Here is a 19,854-nt window from a genome sequence, read left to right on the forward strand (position 1 = left end):
CCATTCTCATCTCTCATATCTCATATACCCGCTCTCTCTCTCTCTCTCTTTCTTTCTCTCTCTTTTTCCTTTCTTCCTTGTCCACCTACGTCTCTACGCTCGAGCGACACAATATTCACTCATGTCGCCCCAAGACGATTCAACAACTGTGGAGCAATCGCCACCAGCTGAACACCAACACAACAATGACAAGGCGAACACCAGCGAGACTGAGGACGAGGATACCAAACCAACACACCCCGTTAAAGACAATGACGCTATTGAGCATTCGAACACGAACAAGCCAATGTCGATTCCAACCATTGTCATCAACAATAGCGAAGGTGGGAACGTTGAGCCTTTACCAGACTCGCCTACGACTCCTGAAGAAGCTATTCCAGCACATGACGACGACGAGCATAATCAACATACTCGAGAAGAGCCAATAATACATGAAGAACCCGATGATATTGTTGATGAGAAGAAGGAAGACAATGAACAGCATGTGGAAATGGATGTGAAGGAGAAACCTCAGGAACAACAGCAAGAAGAGGATGATCCAAAGGCTGAACATGTCGAACAACCACAACAAGAGGAAGAGGAAATGACTGATCATCGACATGATAAAGAGACTGAGCCCATATCACCTGCAGCCACCAACAACGCCGACGTTGCTATAGTGGATGAGGCTGTTGTTACAACAGAGCACAAGCCTTCTCAACAACCTTCATCACCGCCGGTCGAGCCCGAAAATCCCGACAATGAACAACCATCATCACCCATAGCAACAAAGGATGAGACACCACCAACAACACCATTAGTCGAACCCGAATCGCTGGAAAAACAAACTCCTATATCACATGAGAATACAATGGAAGAACAGCCCCCATCACCCGAACCGGTACCTGAAGCATCAGCAGCAGCAGCAGCAGCAACAACAGGGCTTGGCATAGCAGCTCAACAACAACAGGATGATGATGATGACGATGATGAAACGCCACTTTATCAACGCCGTATACAACCTCCATCACCTTCAGTGGCTGACTTTTATGCTGGCAAAACGGTGCTGCTCACAGGCTCCACAGGATTCGTTGGCAAGGCTGTGCTATGGAAATTGATTCATTCTCTTGGTTCAAGTATTGGCAAGATTTATTTGCTAATTCGAAGCGGCAGCAACAAACGAAGCAAAATTGGTCGGCCTGCAGATCGTATCAAAAATGAGATCTTGAACAATAAGGTAATGAATGGGTGGAAGGGGGGAGAAAATGGCATGAGGATGGATGGATGCTAAGTGGGGGAATATCATCATAGGCGTTTTTGGATCTACGATCGGACATGGGTGAAGCTGTCTTTGACGAGATCATACAATCAAAAGTACAACCTATTACTGGTGACATCATTTCGCCCGACCTTTCCTTGTCAGATCAAGATCGAGAGATGATCATCAACAGTGTTCAAGTTTTTATTCACTGTGCTGCAACGTTGGATTATCATGAACGATTGGATTTGGCCTTGGAGGTAAGTATCATGAAAGTGATGGGTTGAGGATACGAAAAGAAGACTCAACAGGTTCCTCTTAGACCAATACCTTGGGTACCTTGCGATTGATGGATCTTGCAGATGAATGTGTTAACATGGGCAAGTATATATAGATGTCACGCTGCTATAACCATCAACCCTAACAAATGTAATAGAGTCGTTTGTGCACATGTCAATCGCCTATTTCAATCCAAACATGCCTGATGGTTACATTCAAGAACGTGTCTATCCCATGGAGATTGGTGATCCTGAAGAGCTATTGAAGGAGATTGTTGGATTGGAGTTACAAGGTAAAGTAATGAAGAGAATGGGGAAGTATAAACCTATCATTGATATCTAATGGAATGGGCGTAAATATTAGATATCCCAAAGATGACTCAGCGCATCATGCAAGCATTTCCCAATACCTACACCTTTACCAAGTTCTTGACGGAGCATCTCATTCTCAAACGTGTGGATTATAATCGGGTGGAGGAAGCACAAGGAGGTAAAAAGCAGTGGCCAATTGCCATTGTTCGTGCCACTCAAGTAGGAGCTGGTGCTTATGAACCTCTTCCAGGCTGGGTAAGTAAAACTTGGAATGAAGGCGGCATGTGAATTCTAATAGGGGTTGCTTTTAGGTGGATGGTATTACTGGCACCAATGGCTCGATCTTTTTGTTGGGTCACGGGATCCAAGTCTTGCAAACGGATATTGGACATATGCCTGCTGATATTATACCCGTTGATTATCTTGCACGTGTTGCCTTGAGCAGTGCAGCCATGATCCGTGCACCTGGTACTCGATTCCTTTTGCCATACAACGAGATTATTACCGAAGATGATGGATTGAACAGCCCACTACCACAACCTATTATACCGTGCTTCCCCATCATTTATCAAGTTTCGGGTAGCAGCTTACGAATGGCAACGTGGAGTGAGATTTATGATGGCGTATGTCATTACTGGACTCGAAATACGAAGGTGTCATTGCCGTCATCCAAGGAGTACTTTGTGACCAACAAGGCTTTACTTAAAGCACGCATCTTTGTAAAGAATCACCTTGCCAACTCGATTGTATCCATGACAACAGCTATCAATGCCAACAACAGCAACAACAATGATCGATCTTATTACTCCAAGGTGACAGCACGTACGATTGAGAGTGCATCACGCAACGCCGAAGCCAATCAGCCCTTTTTACGTCACCGATGGGTATTTGACCACCAAAACGTGCGCGCTATTGCCGACCAAGTGGCCATGGACGCACAATTCAATTTGGCACAGTATCAACATATCGATTGGTTCTCGTACATGGTCAATTACAGCTATGGCACCCACACCTACATTGCTCAAAGCCCGCCTGGTTTGCGAAATTTGGTCGTACCTGATGAATGGGATTGTGCCTTGTATTCAAAGCATATCGATATTCGCCATTCCATCATTGAAAAGCCCATCGAATCCGTTGTATTCAGTGCATCCGATATCCAAAAGCGCACCGAGCGAATGCTTATTCAGCTTGTCGAGACACTTGAGAATACGCAAAACTATGATCAACGTGATAAGCGAAAGAACGAGGAATGGATCAATGATTTCGATGCAAGCTTGGATGATTGGTGCCATGATGATTCTGGTGTACTCAAGGATGCAAAAACGGCAGCCGTGTTGGGACGCTGGGGCAAGGTTTTGGGTGAACATGACGAAGCCATCAAGGTGGTTGTATTGAATGATAAGCGTGTTCGGAATAGCGTTGAGCAGGCAAGTCATTAGGAATGGGCATGAGCACACAAGCGTCGTACGCTAACGTGTATCTATTTATATAGATCATTGAGACATCAGGTGTTCCTCAGCAGACTGTGGTGGGTGAAGCGATCAAGATCCTATTGCGAATGCGTGAACGTACACAGCTGGCCTATGTATGGTTCGCGGGCGCCTTTTTGGATGGTCTCTTTAAGCGATTGTTCTCTACGATTCGTATTAGTGAAGCTGATTTAGCCAAGGTAGGCTCCATTATACCATAGCATCATTGTTGGATATTGACTTTTTCCATGTAGCTCAAAGAACAAATCAAGGACAAAAATGTGGTCTATGTTCCTGTATCAAAGACGCTGCTGGATCAGCTGCTGATTTGGTATGTGTGTTTGCGCTATCATTTACCTATGCCAGCTATCATTTGTGATGAAGGTGAGAATCATGATTGCCCTATTGAGTAAGCAAGATAACTTATGGATAACTATAGCATTGGCACTCCTTGGACCTATTTCGGATATCCTACGTATTGCTGGTGCCTATTTTGTACGACGTGATCAAAACACACGATCTCCGCTCAATACAGCCGTTACTGCAGCTTACACAGAAGCCCTTCTTCATGAACATGGTGCATTGTCGATGCTCATTGAAAAGACACGTTCACGTACGGGTCGACTTCATACAGCATATGCTGATGGTATGATTGATATGGTTCTGGAAGCCAGCCTGGAAAAACATCAACCAAGCGCACCCTCAACACCCACTGCCAACCCCCAAGCACGCCACAGCTTCCCAACATCACGACGCAAAGAGACCGTATTTGTGCCATTCCATATCACCTATGAGAAGATCCCTGAATTGAACATGTTGATCGATCAAGTGCTTGATCAAAAGCAACCCAAAACCAAAAACACACCATCAACGCTTTCACCATCATCCACTGCATCATCTCCCAACGGCAATGCAAATGGTCAGCAACCTCAATTACAACGTAGTATGTCGGCACTTGCACGTTCGTCATCATTTTTGCGACCCAGTGCATCCGTTGCTGGTCGAGCTGCCAACAAGGACAATGGTGCATCTGAAAAAGCAAAATACGGTCGTGTGTACATTGGCATTGGTGACGTGGTGGATGTACGCAAAATGGCTGATGACATGTATGTGAATGGAAAGAAAGCCTATGTTATACATACATCACAAATTGACTCTTGTTGTATAGGGATGGCAATGAAGATGAGTTACATTCGGCTGTGGCAAGAGCTATCCAAACCAATCAACATGAAGCCATGGTGGTAAGCCCGGTGGCTCTTGTGGCTGCTGTCATTCTTTTTGGTCGTTCGTCGGGCTCCATCACAATGGGTAAGCTTGCATTGTGTAACGTGGTGCAATCATGCATGTCAACTAATGTGAGTCTATCCCAGGCACCATCTATGAGCATGTGTCATGGTTACGAGACGAGTTGAATGCGAAGGGCATTCCATTGGATTGGCAAGGTAACAAGAAAATGAGCTGTTATTTTCATGGAATGATGAATAACCTTGGTTCTCAAATATCATCCAGAGCATGAAGATGTGGAAATCATGGTGGCCTATGCACTCAACCTTTTGGACGCACGTCAAAATATCACCATTGATGGCAAACGTATCACCGAGAATTCCAATGTGCGGGTGATTGAGCATGCGGATAACGTCATGGCCTTGTCTTATATGGCAAATCAGGTATATTCAGGGATCACTTTTCTATATGTACAATCACACTCACATCAAAGTTTATGTAGCTTGTGGAGATGCTTTTAGCCGATGCCTTGTTCTCTATCGGTTACCTAGCAACCGGAAGCAACGGCCAAGTTACAAGAGACGAGTTGTACAAGAGCTTTACATTCCTGATTCACCTCTTCAAAGACGAGTTTATCTACCCATGGTGCTATGAGCAGGTAAAAGTAGTCTCTATATTTATTTACTAAGATGCTAATGGATGAGATTGTGTAGAAATTCAATGAGCTACTGGATCGATTTATATCAAGAAAGGCCCTTGTACCCATGGGCGAGGAAGGAGTGTTTGAGAGAAAGGCTACCCAAGACAATGATCCCACCATGTATACGCACGTGTGCTTGATAGCATCGCTCCTGTATCCAACCCTTGATGCCTACTGGATTACCTCATGTTCATTGTCAGCGTTACGCGATCTTCCTTACATGCCACGCAAGATTATACCCGTACTTTCGCAATGGATTGCTGCACATTTGATCAGCGGTCGACGCACCATGTATCGTGAGGTGCTATCAACTGAAGTGAGCCAAAATGCTGTCGACAACTTTTTGGCAATTGGGTTCATTGAAGCTGTTCATCCCAAGACCAAGCTTTCTCCCGATGCACAAATTCTACTATTGGAATTGGGTGTTACGACGAATGAGGATCTTGTCATGGTTGCTTCGCAAGAACATTCTCAACAGGTAAAACACACACACGCGTGCATGTGAGGGTATGCATGATTCATTGCTTGCTAACCCATGTTTTTATGTAGAGTGATAATCCACTTTCCAAAATCCAAGATTTAGCAGCCTTATGCCACGAGATTGAAAAGCACCGTTTTGGTTTCAATATCCAACTCGAGACGTATCGCAACAGCCAAGTGTTTGACAAATGCCAAAACCAGATCCGTAGCATCCTTCGTTCAGGTGGCAAGAGCTATGCAGCATCCCATGGCATGAATCTAAGCAAGGACGAGGATCAAATGATCCAATTGGTCTATTCACTCAAATCAGCCGGCTCATCCTCCAGTGAATCTTCTAGGCGTAATCCTCGAAGAGTCTCGGAAGCCTACAATCTAAGATCACCATAAAAAAAGCTTCTTTTTCAACATCATGTATATCCTCCCCCTCTACCTTGTAACATCCCACCAATATAGCTCAAAAGATGATTTCAAACAATATACTAGCATTTCTTGTTTTGTAAATTAGTGGAAAAAAGAATTATGTACAAAAAGACTAACAACGGAAGAAAAAAAGAAAGAGAGACTGGGAGGGCGAAAAGGAATCAGGGTGGAAAAAGTGAGTGCAGGATTGGAGATGAATGTGTGTGAGTGTGTATATATACTTTGCTTTTTCGCTTCTCTTCAAGCCTTGTATTGTTTGCGAATGGGACCATCGACTGGTGAAAGCGACGAATCGGGTTGTTTTCGACGTCTGCTGCTTCGTGTGGTAGGAGATGGCGTAGTGGATGCGGATGGTGTAGTAGTGGTACTGGTGGATGGTAGAGTTTGAGGTGGTGAAATAGAACCTGGTGGTGGTGGGTTGACACGTAGCTTGATAGACACGGGACGCTTGTGTTTTGCATTACATGCCACACAAATGTATTGATCTGAATTGGGAGATGCGTCGCTGTTGCATTGAGCTTGTTGTACGCATGACAAGTGGAACCATCCAAAGCAAGTATCGCATCCAATCATGAGTGCATGGTCATTTTCGATAACGTCACAAATTTGACAATGGGCAGGTTCAACAATGGGGCCTGAAACAAGCTGCTTTGTGCGGTGTTCGGTAATGTAAGGAGCGAGTTCTTGAATCTTTTGACGCAAAAAGTCACGTTCATCACTTAGAACGATTTCCAGGCCTTCAAGTTCACGCATATGTTGACGAATCTTGGGAAGATCAGTGATATCAAGATGAACTTTGCTGCGACAAAACGATTGCAAATAATCACGATAAGCCAAAAGTCGAGTAGAGGTGCGGCTGATACATTTGACTTCACGTGGGCAAAACATGAGACTTTCAGCATCTGCTGCAAGATCAACAAGCTGATCCAAAGTAGGTCGTTCTTTGGTGAGGTGATAAATCGGTTGGGTTGGATCACAAATGGGACAAATAAAGCTGGCATCAGGAGCTGTTTTGCGTGAAGGGAGTCGGAGACATGCGACGTGATACCATTCGTGGCACATGTCACACGCTGCCATGCGACCCGATTCCTGCATGCGACACAAACAATAGACGCCCGTGCGTTCGGTGAGTGCGGCCTTGGTAATTGTCAATGCACTTGAATCAATCTCATTCATCAATTCCTCAATCGATTGGTTGTTGCGCACAGGTTTGAAAATGTCACGCACTTGTTTGCACCATTCATCCACACGCTTCACTTCACGTTCCAATTTCTGGCCACTTTGCATTTCAATGGGTAGAGCCGATATCTTGTTGAGTAGTCCACGCACTTTGTCAACCGAAGGTCGTCCAATCACATCCTTGGCAGCATGGGCTCGTTCAAATGCACGATCCACTTGCTTCATCGTCTCAAACGCCTGCTCAGCTAATCCGTTGACAGCCTTGTACAAGTTGGGAACACGTGGTACATTTTGGCTATCTTGAACAAGATCTCGAATGCTATCGGCTGTCACTCGCAATCCTCGATGGCGGACCATGTTTTCAGCACGTTCAACCCATTTGGCACCTTGATCACGGTTCTTGACAAGCGTCACATACACAGGATCGTCATTGGGAATGTCGCATGATTCAGCTTCATGCACAAGCTTCACGAGCTTATCATAATCAGGGGAAGAATCCTGGTTGATTTCGCGAGCTTCCTTATACCAAGTACTTTGCTGCACCATACGCTCAATCCTTCCGAATTCCTCCATGTCAGCACCAAGCTTGATTCCCGTATCATAAATGCCCTTCAAGCTATCAGCGCTGCTGTGTGGGTTTTGCAATACACGAATGGCAGCTTCCTTGTACTCTGATAAGATGCGATAGGTTTCACGTAAAGATTGCACCTCGGGTGAGCTGAAAGCCATGGTTTTGAGCTCATCTATCAGCTGGCCAATTCGTTGATAATTTTCACCGGTGGCAGGTTTCCTCTTCCTCGCTTTTGAAATGGAGATACATCGTTGCTGGCACTTGTTCGCTTCCTCGATCCATTTGGTCGCCTTGGTGATGTATCCACGCAACCATGTAGCTTCAGGAGGTGGAACAGCGATCTTTTGAGACTCTGAAAGTAGCTCGCTCAATCGATGAAGAGATGGCTCAGGATGTGTACGCATAAATTCCTGCAATTTGTCGCTCCAATCACAAGGTTGATAAGCACGTTGAAGTACAGGTCGTACAATTTCCTCCAACTCGGCTTCACTGAAACGCATATGCAGTGTCTTTTTTGACATGTCGCAACGACAAAGTAATTGAGCATGCTCCAAACATGACACCCTCGTAGGATTGCACTCGCATGTCACACGGGACAAGTAGGTGTACTCGTGGCATAAAAAGCATTGTTGTTGCTCTTCAGGGACATCCTCCTTTGAATTGGCTGTTTGGATATGTGGATATCGTTTCAATAATCGTTGTCGTGCCTCCAATTCACGTTCCTGCATCTCGTACAAGGGCGCCTTGAGCCACATGGCAGCTTCCAATGAATGATCCATACGTGCTGTCGTCACTAGCAACTCGTCATGTGAAAAGCAAGGTTGTCGTTTATGCTGTTTGTATCGCTTGGCACATTCCAATCCATAGTTGATCCATTCCCAAGGTGCAAAATTGACCGCTTCACAGAAATTAAACTACCATTTGCATGTTAGCGTACGATGCCTTTGGAGCAATCCTTATCATACGTACCCCATGATTAAAGCCTGAATGATATGCTTTTGGAAATGTGACAACAAACTGACCAGGCCTTTGATCCACTGCATATACACGCACCCCTTCTTTGAGTAATCGACCAGGGCTGAACATGGTAGTCAATTGGAAAAGTAGATCGGGTTGTTGTTCAAATAATTCAGGTACAGCTGCTTTCATGGTGTTTTCAAATTGCTCTGTATCGGCACCAGGGACACCATACCAAGTCTTTGTTTCGCCCCAATGCATGTAATTGATCGAGTAGGTGTAATGATCTTCATTGTGCCAACAAAATGCCGAAAAGCACATGCCAATGTACAACCATGGCACCATCATGCCACTGATATCCGTTTTGATATGACTGAATAACGATGTTGGTAGTACTGGGATCATGTTGAGATTCCAACGTTGGTATGCGCCTGTGGATGGTTCAAGCGGAGCAAATGCACTAATCATCCATCATTCATTGTATCAATACATGTGCGTGCGATGCGTTTGGTATATATAAATTACCTTCCATGTTGAGTACTATGTAAATCAGCACCATATTCAACTTGACATGTCTCATGAGGATTCTCCACCAATCGCCAAAATTCATTCTCACACTCTTCTTCAGTGGCCGGTGGTTGTTGTTGTTGTTGTTGCTGATTGTGCTGCTGTTGTTGTTGTTGTTGTTGCCCATTCTTGTTGGCAAACCATTCTCGTTTGAACTTGTCGCACACTTTTTGGAATTCTCGTAAGGTGTATTCGTCACCATCTTCGAAGCCGTAATCCTCACCAGCAGCTGTAAGGCATTTGACACAATACCAGTCAGCTTTCGGGACATTCTTGAGTGGCGGATTAAGGCAGTGCATGTGATAACCACGATCGCAACCGTCGCATAGCAACATTTCATCCTCCTCTTCAATGGTATGACAAATCTCACATCCCTCTTGTTGACTATTGCTGCTGCCGCTATTGCTGCTTTGACTCGATGTCGATGGTGAGAGGGTAGGTGGTGATGCTGTTGTTGTTGTCTCTGATGATGATGATTTTTGCTCATGTCAGCAGCATGTCACATGTGACGGTAAAACAAAAGAAAAATAAAACTTGCCATTCTCTTTGGAGGATGGTTGTGTCGATGATTCCCTACGAGAAGCTTCCTCCTTGTGTTTGCTGAGCCATTCTTCATATGGAAGGATAAGTTTGTTGTAGGCTGACTTGAGAGCATTTGACATGGATGTGCATTGTTGTCTAGAGTAACCAAGCAGACGACCTACTTCGGCCCATTTCTTTTGTTGCGTAACCTGAAAAAGGGCAAACGGGAAATAAAATGTCAGGCGATTTTTCCATCCAAGGGGGGGCGGCCAACAAGGAGAGAGAGAGGGATATATATATGTGTGTGTGCTGGGCTGTGGATATGTATGTATGTGTGTGCGTGTATGATAGAGAAAAAAATGCATTAACCTACCAAGTTGTATCCTCCACGCTGTGCTACTTCCTTTTTAAGTTTGAAGAGATCAATAGGGCGACGGTCAAGCTGAGGCACTTTGTTCACGGGATGGCCGTTGAGTCGATGGAAATTATACAGCTGTTCTAGATAATTGACATTGGCTCGTGTTTCACCCTCCATACTGTTGAGTTTTTGAAGACGAGTACGAAACCTAAAGGTCTAAACATGGTTTGTTCAGTTTAGCTCTTGCGACAAAAGTTGCTCATTCCGCAATGAGCAAAGAGGATAAAAAAGTGTGGGATAGGCTTGTACACTACCTCTGTATCAAGGGCAAATCCAGGCTTGTAATCTTCAGGCGGGACAATCTTTATGATGCCATACTCCTCTGCTTCTGCTCGTATCTTTTGGATATACTGAATGGGATCATCATTGAATTCTTCCTTGGTTGGATAATAGGTGGGTGCTTCTTGTAATCCAAAGATGCGGGGACGTGTGCGTGGAGGTGCCTCACTTGAAGTTTTGACGGTGCTGAGATCAAGTGCGATGCTCTTGCAATCAGCAGCGGCGGTAGAGCTCCGTGTCTCCCTCATTTCAGTGCTGATGGTATGACGCATCTCTTGTTGAAAGGGAATAGGGCAATATATAAGACGTGGTAAAAGAACGATAAAAGATTGAAATTATAAGAATTGAGTGAGTGAAAGAGATGTGGGATTTTCCTATCCAACCGCCCAAACAAATTTCTTCAATCATTTCAGCAATCCCCCATTGACACAACACTCACCACACACACACACACACTTATATACATACATCCTCGCTCTACTTTAAATAGTGGCTATTGTATAATAAGGTATTCTTTATCTATCATTCTAATCTACTACTATGATGATAATAATAAACGCTCTTGCACTCGTTCAAGCACCGTTGTACATCCCATTTCTATCTTCCAAGACGCCAATGCATCAGCTCTCGTTTGTCCTTTACATAGGATACCGACAGGGATCCCGAGCTCTTCGCTGGCCATCCGAACAAGCCTGTATGCTGAATAAGTAGCCAACGATGACCCAACAACCAACATGGCACTTGATGCCCTCACCATGGTTTCTGCTGCGGTGGTTACTTCCTTGCGGATATTTTCACCAAAGAATACAACTCGTGGCTTCATTCGTCGACTAGCGCATGTTGTGCAAGGAGCAATATCAAATTCCCCATAAGACATGTGGTCTGGTAACTCGACATCACCATCAGGATTGATTTTAGGCTTCTCTGGTAAATACGCTGCCCATGTTGGATTCCTTGCAAATAAACGTCGTTGATAGGCTTCACGTGGAACAACCGTTTTGCAATCGAGACACTCCACTTGATATAAAGAACCATGCAACTCTGTGATTTGATCTTGGTGCGGTTGTTGTGCAGCTGCTGCAGCTCGATGAAGATTGTCCACATTTTGTGTAATGAGATGATTGATGTATCCGTCGCTTAGGAATCTTGCCATGATATGATGACTTGAATTTGGGCGAGCTTTACTCATCTCTGGCCATCCCATAAAGCCTCGTGCCCAATACCTTCGGCGAAATAGTTCAGAGGAAAGTAGCTCGTGATAAAGAATAGGTCTATGCTTAGGATTACGGACATAGGTGCCCTACGTTTGGTTACTACACAAGGCTCTCACACATGCTTTCTCATACACGTACATACCCCATCACCACGGTAGTCAGGGATACCAGAGTCCGTGGATACGCCTAGATACCTCGTTAACAACAACGATACAATACATACTTGGATATAGACACTTGCCTGCACCAGTCATAATTACGGTGCGTCCCTTGTGTCGAGTCAACATGTCATGTACGAGCGACGATGCTTCCTCAAGATCGTCATGAATGTGTGGCACGGTGGGAGGAACGGTGGTTTGCGCAAGTCCTGGAATCTTGATGGTGGTCGACCATACTTTGGAATAAGCAGCACCGGCAGAGGGTGATTGCCCGAGACGTGGCAATGTGGATTTCAACATACAAAGTCGATAAAATATACCTTTCAAGCAAAGATACGAGCATCATTGTACGCCAATCGCTTATCCAGCCAATCGCTTCGTTGTGGCCAGTGAGCGACATCCAAACACGACACTCCCATATGCAAGCACATTTGGTATGCATCCATATCATCAACCCCCCCCCGTGTATGTATTGTTTACAATGTTGAGAATGAGTCAAAGAGTATTCGCTAAATAAGGTTTGCATGATGTGTGTTAGCCTCCACCCACTACTATTACGACTATTGTATACGTTACATTCATGCGCATAAAAACAACGCTTCTTCCTCCCCCACTTTACCTATTTCTTCCTCCTCCTCCTCCTCCTCCTTTTACAACAGCATAAATTTGTGTTTACAAGTACACGTGCATATGAATGGTGTGGTGGCATATGACAGTAAGAGCCATAAAAAGGAGAAAGAATCTTTGACCTTTTTTCACCTGAGTGGTGGTGGAGAGTAAACAAACCAAGATGATAAATTGGCGCTCTAGCCTATTTGGCAATGACAAGCTTGTGGGAGAATGACAGAAAGCAAAATAAAGAGTGAGAGATTGAGAGTAAAAGAAGGACATACACACACACACACGCACGTAATAGCGTATGTATATAAAATGCAAGCAGTTGCAAAAATGAGGCCATCATCTAAGTCTTCCTTTTTCTTTTTTTTTTTCTTTCTCTATAAAGGAATCTACATACAAGCAAACATGAACACCTATGATGATGATCGCCACTCTGATCCTTTGGATGATTACAATGTTCCTTTGCATGGGTCCATGTTATTATCAAGCACTGATCAAATGGTGGAGGATTACACGTACATATACGACCCACTTGTCGTGAGCCCTTCTTCTCTATCATCATCATCTGCAAGTGGTAGTAGCCATCCTTTCATGCCTTCACAGCAGCAAACATTGCCATCTCCATTATCCAGTGTTCCATCGTTATCGTGGCCCCCTTATTATCCATCCATGGATGTCTATCCTCATGTCAGCAATGCTGATGGCGAGTACTGGCCTCGTTTTTCGGATGGTGTTGATTATGACACTTACACGCTAAGCTCCTCTCCTGAAGAATTAACAACCCCCAACCATGATGAGAGACCCACCAGCTATATGGTTCCTTCTTCTTCTCGCGGCACCTTCCATCTCATGATGCCACCAATAGGTGTATCGTCACAATTTCACCATCCTACTACTACTACTACTACAACTCATTGCGCTGTTGGTGGTACTACTACTACTGGTGGGATGGCTTCAAACACCAAGGCTGTTGCTACCACATCCTCTTGTGACAGAAAGAAGCGAGGCGTAAAACGTACCAAGGAGAAAAAGAAATGCATGAATTGTGGAGCCACCAAGACACCCACTTGGAGGCGAGGTCCTATTACTCGATGGCTGCTTTGCAATGCTTGCGGTCTATAGTAAGTGTGAATTTATTGTTTGACATTTCTTCTCCCACTCATCAATGATATAAAGTGAAAAAGTCAGTCGTCAACGACGTATTGTTGTGATCCAAGAAGATGGCAAGGCACGAATTTCTCGAGGCATGCTCAACAAAAAGGACGAGCAACAACAACATCATCGCCCACTCTTGGTCTGCGCATCTTGTGCAACCACGGATGCAAAGAGATGGCATATTCGTGGTGGTCAAAAGTATTGTAAGTTGACAAACCAACCCCCGTGATTAACAAGTCATTCTCACACTCATTCATCAGGTGAGCGGTGCTCCCGAGAATATGCTCGTCGATCATGAAATCAATGTTTGCAGTGGCATAACCAATGATAATAAAAGGGATGTTGTTCTGGCTATGGCATGTTAGTAAACTTCTACTAGATTCCGAGCAATGACGGTCATCATCGGGATTGTCAAAGTAGTTTCCGGTTCGTACGGTTTCACCTTGGAGTATAATAATCCTTGTGGTGAAGAATGAGGAGGGTGACATAAAAAGAGAGTTACATGTCATAGTACACACTCTCTCGGAAGAATAGGTTGTAAACGTTAGCACAATGATCTTATTCAGGCAAAAGAACGCATGTTAAGGTAGTTCGCTCTTTAAAAGCTTGTGATGTGGTTGACAGAGAGAGGAGGGAGACATGTTTAAAAGGACAAAAAATTTTTGGTCGGGAAGCGGTTAAAAGAAAGAAGAACAATGAACAAGGTAACAGGATTAGTGAAGGAAACAAACATGCATAAAGTGGCATGTGTGTTTGTCTATTTCTGTAAATGAATATAATGAATGGGTTGGCTTACTATTATAAAGCATCCCTACGTGTGTGCAGTGTGTGTGTGTTGTTGTAGGTGGTTCAACCTTCTAAATTGGTCATCCACAACCTACTACTAAACTTTACAGGCACTGCTCTTGATGTCCACATCCGGGGTTGCCTGTCCAAAGAGTTGTCCTATTTCAGCAACTGTTGCCGCTCTTTCGTTTCTGCTCTCTTTCAAAGCTGGTTTCACTTTAACCCACTCACTTTCTCTCTTTCACTCTCTCTCTCTCTCTCTCTGTGGACCTTGAACAACCCCACCTTTGTCTTCTTTCCACCACCCTTGTCCGCTTTATACCCTTATTTCTTCCACTTTGTTACACATTCACTTTATTCACCTCTGCGCCACTTTTCCACCACTGGCATCACCTCATGTCAGACTCCAATTCACCCATGCAAGCAGAGTCATCGTCCAATGCTAGAGAGCAGCAACAGCAGCAACAACGACAGGGTTTACCTGTTCCTATACACCCTGACGATGCCAAAGACAAGGTCTTTACAGCCATTCTGAAGGCTTTATTGAAAATGGGCAACAAGCCAAGCTCACCCAAAGAACTGGCCAATGTCATTGTCAAGTACAAATATGCTACATTAGGGTAAGCTACATGCTACTACTACTACTACCATTACTACACGAGGAGAAGAGGGTATAGGTAACTAACGACTTTGATAGTGGTGCAACTCCATTCGCTACCGTTTCTTCTCGCATATCCCAGCATTTTAAACGCGCAGCACAGCATAATCCGCCACGACCTCCTTTGTTGGCCAAACATTTTGATGAAAACCACTCACGCAAAATCAACTATTCTTTGGCAACCGAGCCTACTTCTTCTTCATCACCACAAGATGACGATGGGTCACCAACAACATCAACGCATCATCATCATCTTCATGACAACCATAAAACATTGTCAGACATGTCGGAGGATGAGACATCTCGTGAGCAACAACAACAACAACAACAACAACCGTTACGACGATCCAATCGACATGCATCACCACCCGTAACACGTGCATCTCGAAGGAAGACAAGACAATCAATAGAAGACGAAGAACAAGTTACAGTGGTTATCGACGAAGATGATGCCGATGATGAAGCGGATCTTTTGGCAAAACGACGTGGAGCCAAGCGTATACGTCGACATTATCACAGCAAGGACAACCTCCCGCTTTCTCCTATGCGTGGTATGTTACTATATTCAATGTAAGAGTAGTATATCCTCTTTTATTCACTATTATAACTTGTAGATCCGATTACACACAAAAGCCAACATGTTTTATCACGAGCAATTCCGCCTGTGTCACCACCACCCACACAACTGGAAGAAGCGTCTGATCAAGATGATGATATCGAGGATGAGATACAAGAACATGTCAAGCAACAACAACAACAAGATGATGAGGAAAGTGAGGCTGATGAATATCCTGATTATCATGAAGAAATGTTGAAAGGAGATGATGCAATGATGCTGGATACAACCACGGGCCTTACCGATCGACGACCTTCAGTCCATATGGTCAGCTCTCGACGACCCAGTATAGCACAAGCAACAGCCACTGGATCAAGTAGTAGTAGTAGACATGGCGAATCACCTCGATTAACAGCACGTCGACAATCCTTTTCGCTCAACAATGGTGATGAAATATGGACAACGAATCCTTTGGAGCATGATTTTGATTCCGTATTCTTGTCCGACGAATCGACTAGTACACATGCATTTCCTCCACTCAGCATTGGTGCACCCGAATCAATTTCTATGGCCGAACTTGAAACTTATTTCACTGGTGCAGCAGCAGCAGCAGCTACGACTAGTAGCAGCGACAAGCAACAAGAACCATCATCCATTGCTGCTACTACATCATCATCATCTTCTTCGACATCAGATATACCAGTTATTTCACGATTACAATCATCACGAAAGAGCTTTTCAGCACTCATGGGAACCCGAGAAACGTCGTTATTACAACGAGCGCTTTTGGCAAGTACAGCGGCACGTGGTATGGCTGAAGCTGCGGCTGCTGCGGCTGCTATGACTACCGAAGATTATGATGATACAACAGAAGAGGATTTACCATCACCACCACGACAACGACGTAAATCATGGCCTGATGAATCCACAACCTCGGGTGCAATTTTATTCCCAGAAGACGAGGATGAAGAAGATCAAAGTAAAGAGGAGGACAAGAAGGATGAGGATGTTATTATCAATACAACAACAACGACAACAACATCGGATGATCATGATCAGCAGCAGCAACAACAACAACAACCCTCTTCTTCTCCTGAGCCCACAGCATCCACTACAGACACGATCCAACAGCAGCAGCAACAGGAAGAGCAATCGCAACAAGATGAAAGCTTTACTATTCGCAAACGCACATGGGGATCTCTCGAATGTTATCAATTGGATTCACCTGACGACATTCCTGATACCAAAGTTCTTCGATTTATTGCATCTACCGATGGTGCCACAGAGCATGTGGCGTTGCGTACTCGTCATGCTGCCGATAAGAACGCCAAACATCGACGCAATAGTCATCAGCATTTTTATCTTGGTGAAGGCTATGTCAATGCGACTCAGCTACGTAAAGCAGCTCGACCTGTTATGGGCAAAGGACCCTTTGATGCTGCTGGTGAAACTGGAGAAGGCAGAGTGGTGGTTTCATTGACAAAGGGACCCATGGATTGTCGTGGTGCATGGTGAGTACTATGATCCTATTCGGAAATAGCAGCTGGTCAATACCAAATGGAGAAGGTAAAACTAAAATCTTCATTCTTTCTAGGGTACCTCTCAGCCGAGCTCGTGAATTGGTCAAGGAATATGGTATTGATGGATATCCTGGTATCACCAAGCTATTGGGAGATGATCCAATGGATGGCAAGGAAGATGATGACGATGTCGAGGAGGAGGAGCAGGAGAAAGAGGAGAAAAAGAAGAATGCCCAAAAAGAGGTTAATCATGATCATGTCAAGAAACCTTCATCCAAAGGTAAGTTATCATTGTTGACTCATCCAAAATATATATGGCGTGCTCATTCTTTTCTATAGAAGGCGATAAGAAATCCACACCCACTCCTCCAGAATCAAAGGATCCCGCTAGCAGCTCCTCGTTACTCAATGTGGATGATGGTGAATTCTTTGTCAAGTTTGAAGATGATGAGGAAAAGAAGACACCTGATAATACAACAACAACAACAACAACAGCAACGACGAATGATGTGGCCGAAGAAGAAGCAACCGCTATGGCAGCAGCAGCAGCGGCGGCAGCAGCGACAACATCGATGCCATTGGATTTATCAAAGACCTTCAATCTCGCAGCACTTCAACAAGTATCAGCGGCATTTCCAGGTGTGGATTTAACAAAAGCTTTGACGGCCTATATGCAATCTGTCAGCAGTAGTAATGGTGGAAAGTCCGATAATCCTACTACAACTGCAACTGATATCAAGGCTGCATTGGCAAGGTTCCCAGCATTGGAAGCCCTTTTACGCAAAGATCCTATTACCACAACAACCACAACAACAACAACCGCTCACACCCATAATAACACCAATACCACCACCACCACCTCCTCCTCTCCGGCCATTGTAAATACCGATCAACATCAACAACAACCGGTGGTTGTGCATACAATTATGCCTACCAATCCCACCATGTATATAACCGTCGCTGATAATGTCGCTGTCTGTATTGCGGTGCTGGCACCACCAGACGCTAACACACCTGAATATCGTATCATGCGCCGGCTGGACACCAATTACATTAATGGTACGACCTTGTTGACGGCTGGTGGCATCGACACGGATAGTGAACGAAGTATGATTCTCAGCTTTGAAATGGAACGACGTCGTATTCCTGAAAAGAAGAGCGCATTGTATGGCACATGGATTCCTTTAAGGCGAGCTCAAGAGTTGGCTGTCACATGTTCAATTCAACATCGCTTGGGTCCTTTCTTGACTGATTCCATTGAATCCTACTTTCCATCACCATTGCCTATCACTATCCATCGTCGTCCTCAGCTACCATCATTGAAAGAAAGCAGCAATAACCGTTGGGCATCATTGGCAAGGCGTGCTCTACGCAATGGTATCACTCATCCTGATAGTGATGACGCTACTGCTTCAGCATCATCTTCATCCTCCAGCAGTAATACCAAAGCCTTGACAACCTCCACGGCTGCTCAATTACATCAACTCTTATTGACCAACAATCCACGCAAGATAGCCGAATATGCACAAAAGGCACCTTTATTGGGCACATTTGGTGATGATCATGAAAATAGCAAGCGCAAAGTGGCGGTGATTGATGCATCCAGTGTAGCAGCACGTGCAGCAGCAGCTGCAGCGGCGGCTAAGAAACGTGCAGCCAAGAAACGACGATTGAATGAGCAAGCGGATCATAGCAGTGATGTGGATATTGAAAACAGTGGTTCAGAAGCTGAAGCTGAAGATGATGATGATGATGAAGGCGAAGATACGGATACCGATACCGATGTGGAAGAAGTGCGCAAACGAATGAAACGAATGCGAGATGCAGCTATTGATGCTATGGAAAGTGGCAGCTCGATCGATTTGGAAGAACTTATTCGACGTGCAAGCTCACCTATCATGTCCTCGGGTATTGAACATCGTGGTGGTGGATCTACTAGTAGTAGTAGTAGTGATGCATTGAGACGTACAGCTACTGTTCGCGCCACCTCGCGTCGTCGTCCTCAAGCTCGTCATGGCAACAGCAGTGGCGGTAAAATTGCACCATCCAATTTGAAAAAATCGGCTTCATGGAGTGGTAGCTTGACATCGCCATTACGTGTGGTTGTGCCTTCCAAGAAATCATCATCCAGCAACAACAATAATCGTAAATCCACGACCTCTTTACGACCCAGCAAATTACGTGGCTCAACAAGTAGTAACAACAGCACCAGTCATCATGACAACAATCGCGTCGTAGAACATACTTCATCCTCGTCGTCATCACCTTCCCCTACGCTTTCCAAGGCTGAGCCCACTGAAGTTACTACTACTACAACTACAACCACTACAACCACGCCTCCTCCTACCACCACTACTACAAAAGACTCATCTTCTTCAGGCGATGTTTTGGCTACTATTCAAGAAGACGACGAAGATGAGGAAATTGATATTGGTGGTAGTGATCGCGATGATGACCTCAGATAAAAAAGAACCCACATTGTATACACCTCTTATCATATCACATCCCCCCCTCCTCCTCCTCACTTGTATATTGCAGTTTCACCACGAAAAAAAAGTACCTATCGTTTACCCCCT

General features: G+C 44.7%; 5 protein-coding genes across 5 annotated transcripts; 3 read left to right on the top strand and 2 right to left on the bottom strand.

Annotated features, from left to right (window-relative positions):
* Window positions 1-121: 121 nt before the first annotated feature.
* On the top strand, window positions 122-6,087 carry O0I10_005561 (uncharacterized protein; the record flags this gene model as incomplete). Its single annotated transcript, XM_058485600.1, has 15 exons — window positions 122-1,216; window positions 1,291-1,497; window positions 1,560-1,617; window positions 1,674-1,808; window positions 1,880-2,082; window positions 2,139-3,254; window positions 3,320-3,496; window positions 3,551-3,680; window positions 3,736-4,402; window positions 4,465-4,604; window positions 4,667-4,738; window positions 4,806-4,963; window positions 5,023-5,178; window positions 5,234-5,698; window positions 5,770-6,087. The coding sequence occupies 15 exons, from the start codon at window positions 122-124 to the stop codon at window positions 6,085-6,087; spliced, it is 5,097 nt and encodes a 1,698-aa protein (XP_058343747.1).
* Window positions 6,088-6,360: 273 nt separating this feature from the next.
* O0I10_005562 (uncharacterized protein) lies at window positions 6,361-10,885 on the bottom strand (the record flags this gene model as incomplete). Its single annotated transcript, XM_058485601.1, has 6 exons — window positions 6,361-8,784; window positions 8,840-9,287; window positions 9,353-9,857; window positions 9,933-10,125; window positions 10,290-10,490; window positions 10,589-10,885. 6 exons carry the CDS (start codon window positions 10,883-10,885, stop codon window positions 6,361-6,363), a joined length of 4,068 nt encoding a protein of 1,355 aa, XP_058343748.1.
* A 266-nt stretch (window positions 10,886-11,151) lies between these two features.
* O0I10_005563 (uncharacterized protein) lies at window positions 11,152-12,285 on the bottom strand (the record flags this gene model as incomplete). The annotated part of the gene is made up of 3 exons (XM_058485602.1): window positions 11,152-11,913; window positions 11,970-12,013; window positions 12,069-12,285. 3 exons carry the CDS (start codon window positions 12,283-12,285, stop codon window positions 11,152-11,154), a joined length of 1,023 nt encoding a protein of 340 aa, XP_058343749.1.
* Window positions 12,286-13,008: 723 nt separating this feature from the next.
* Window positions 13,009-14,056, top strand: O0I10_005564 (uncharacterized protein; the record flags this gene model as incomplete). Its single annotated transcript, XM_058485603.1, has 3 exons — window positions 13,009-13,724; window positions 13,780-13,961; window positions 14,019-14,056. The coding sequence occupies 3 exons, from the start codon at window positions 13,009-13,011 to the stop codon at window positions 14,054-14,056; spliced, it is 936 nt and encodes a 311-aa protein (XP_058343750.1).
* Window positions 14,057-14,940: 884 nt separating this feature from the next.
* On the top strand, window positions 14,941-19,743 carry O0I10_005565 (uncharacterized protein; the record flags this gene model as incomplete). The annotated part of the gene is made up of 5 exons (XM_058485604.1): window positions 14,941-15,164; window positions 15,242-15,753; window positions 15,817-17,269; window positions 17,353-17,558; window positions 17,618-19,743. 5 exons carry the CDS (start codon window positions 14,941-14,943, stop codon window positions 19,741-19,743), a joined length of 4,521 nt encoding a protein of 1,506 aa, XP_058343751.1.
* Window positions 19,744-19,854: the final 111 nt, after the last annotated feature.

Source organism: Lichtheimia ornata (genome assembly GCF_029851405.1).
Source record: "Lichtheimia ornata isolate CBS 291.66 chromosome Unknown scaffold00022, whole genome shotgun sequence".
NCBI classification, from domain to species: domain Eukaryota; kingdom Fungi; phylum Mucoromycota; class Mucoromycetes; order Mucorales; family Lichtheimiaceae; genus Lichtheimia; species Lichtheimia ornata.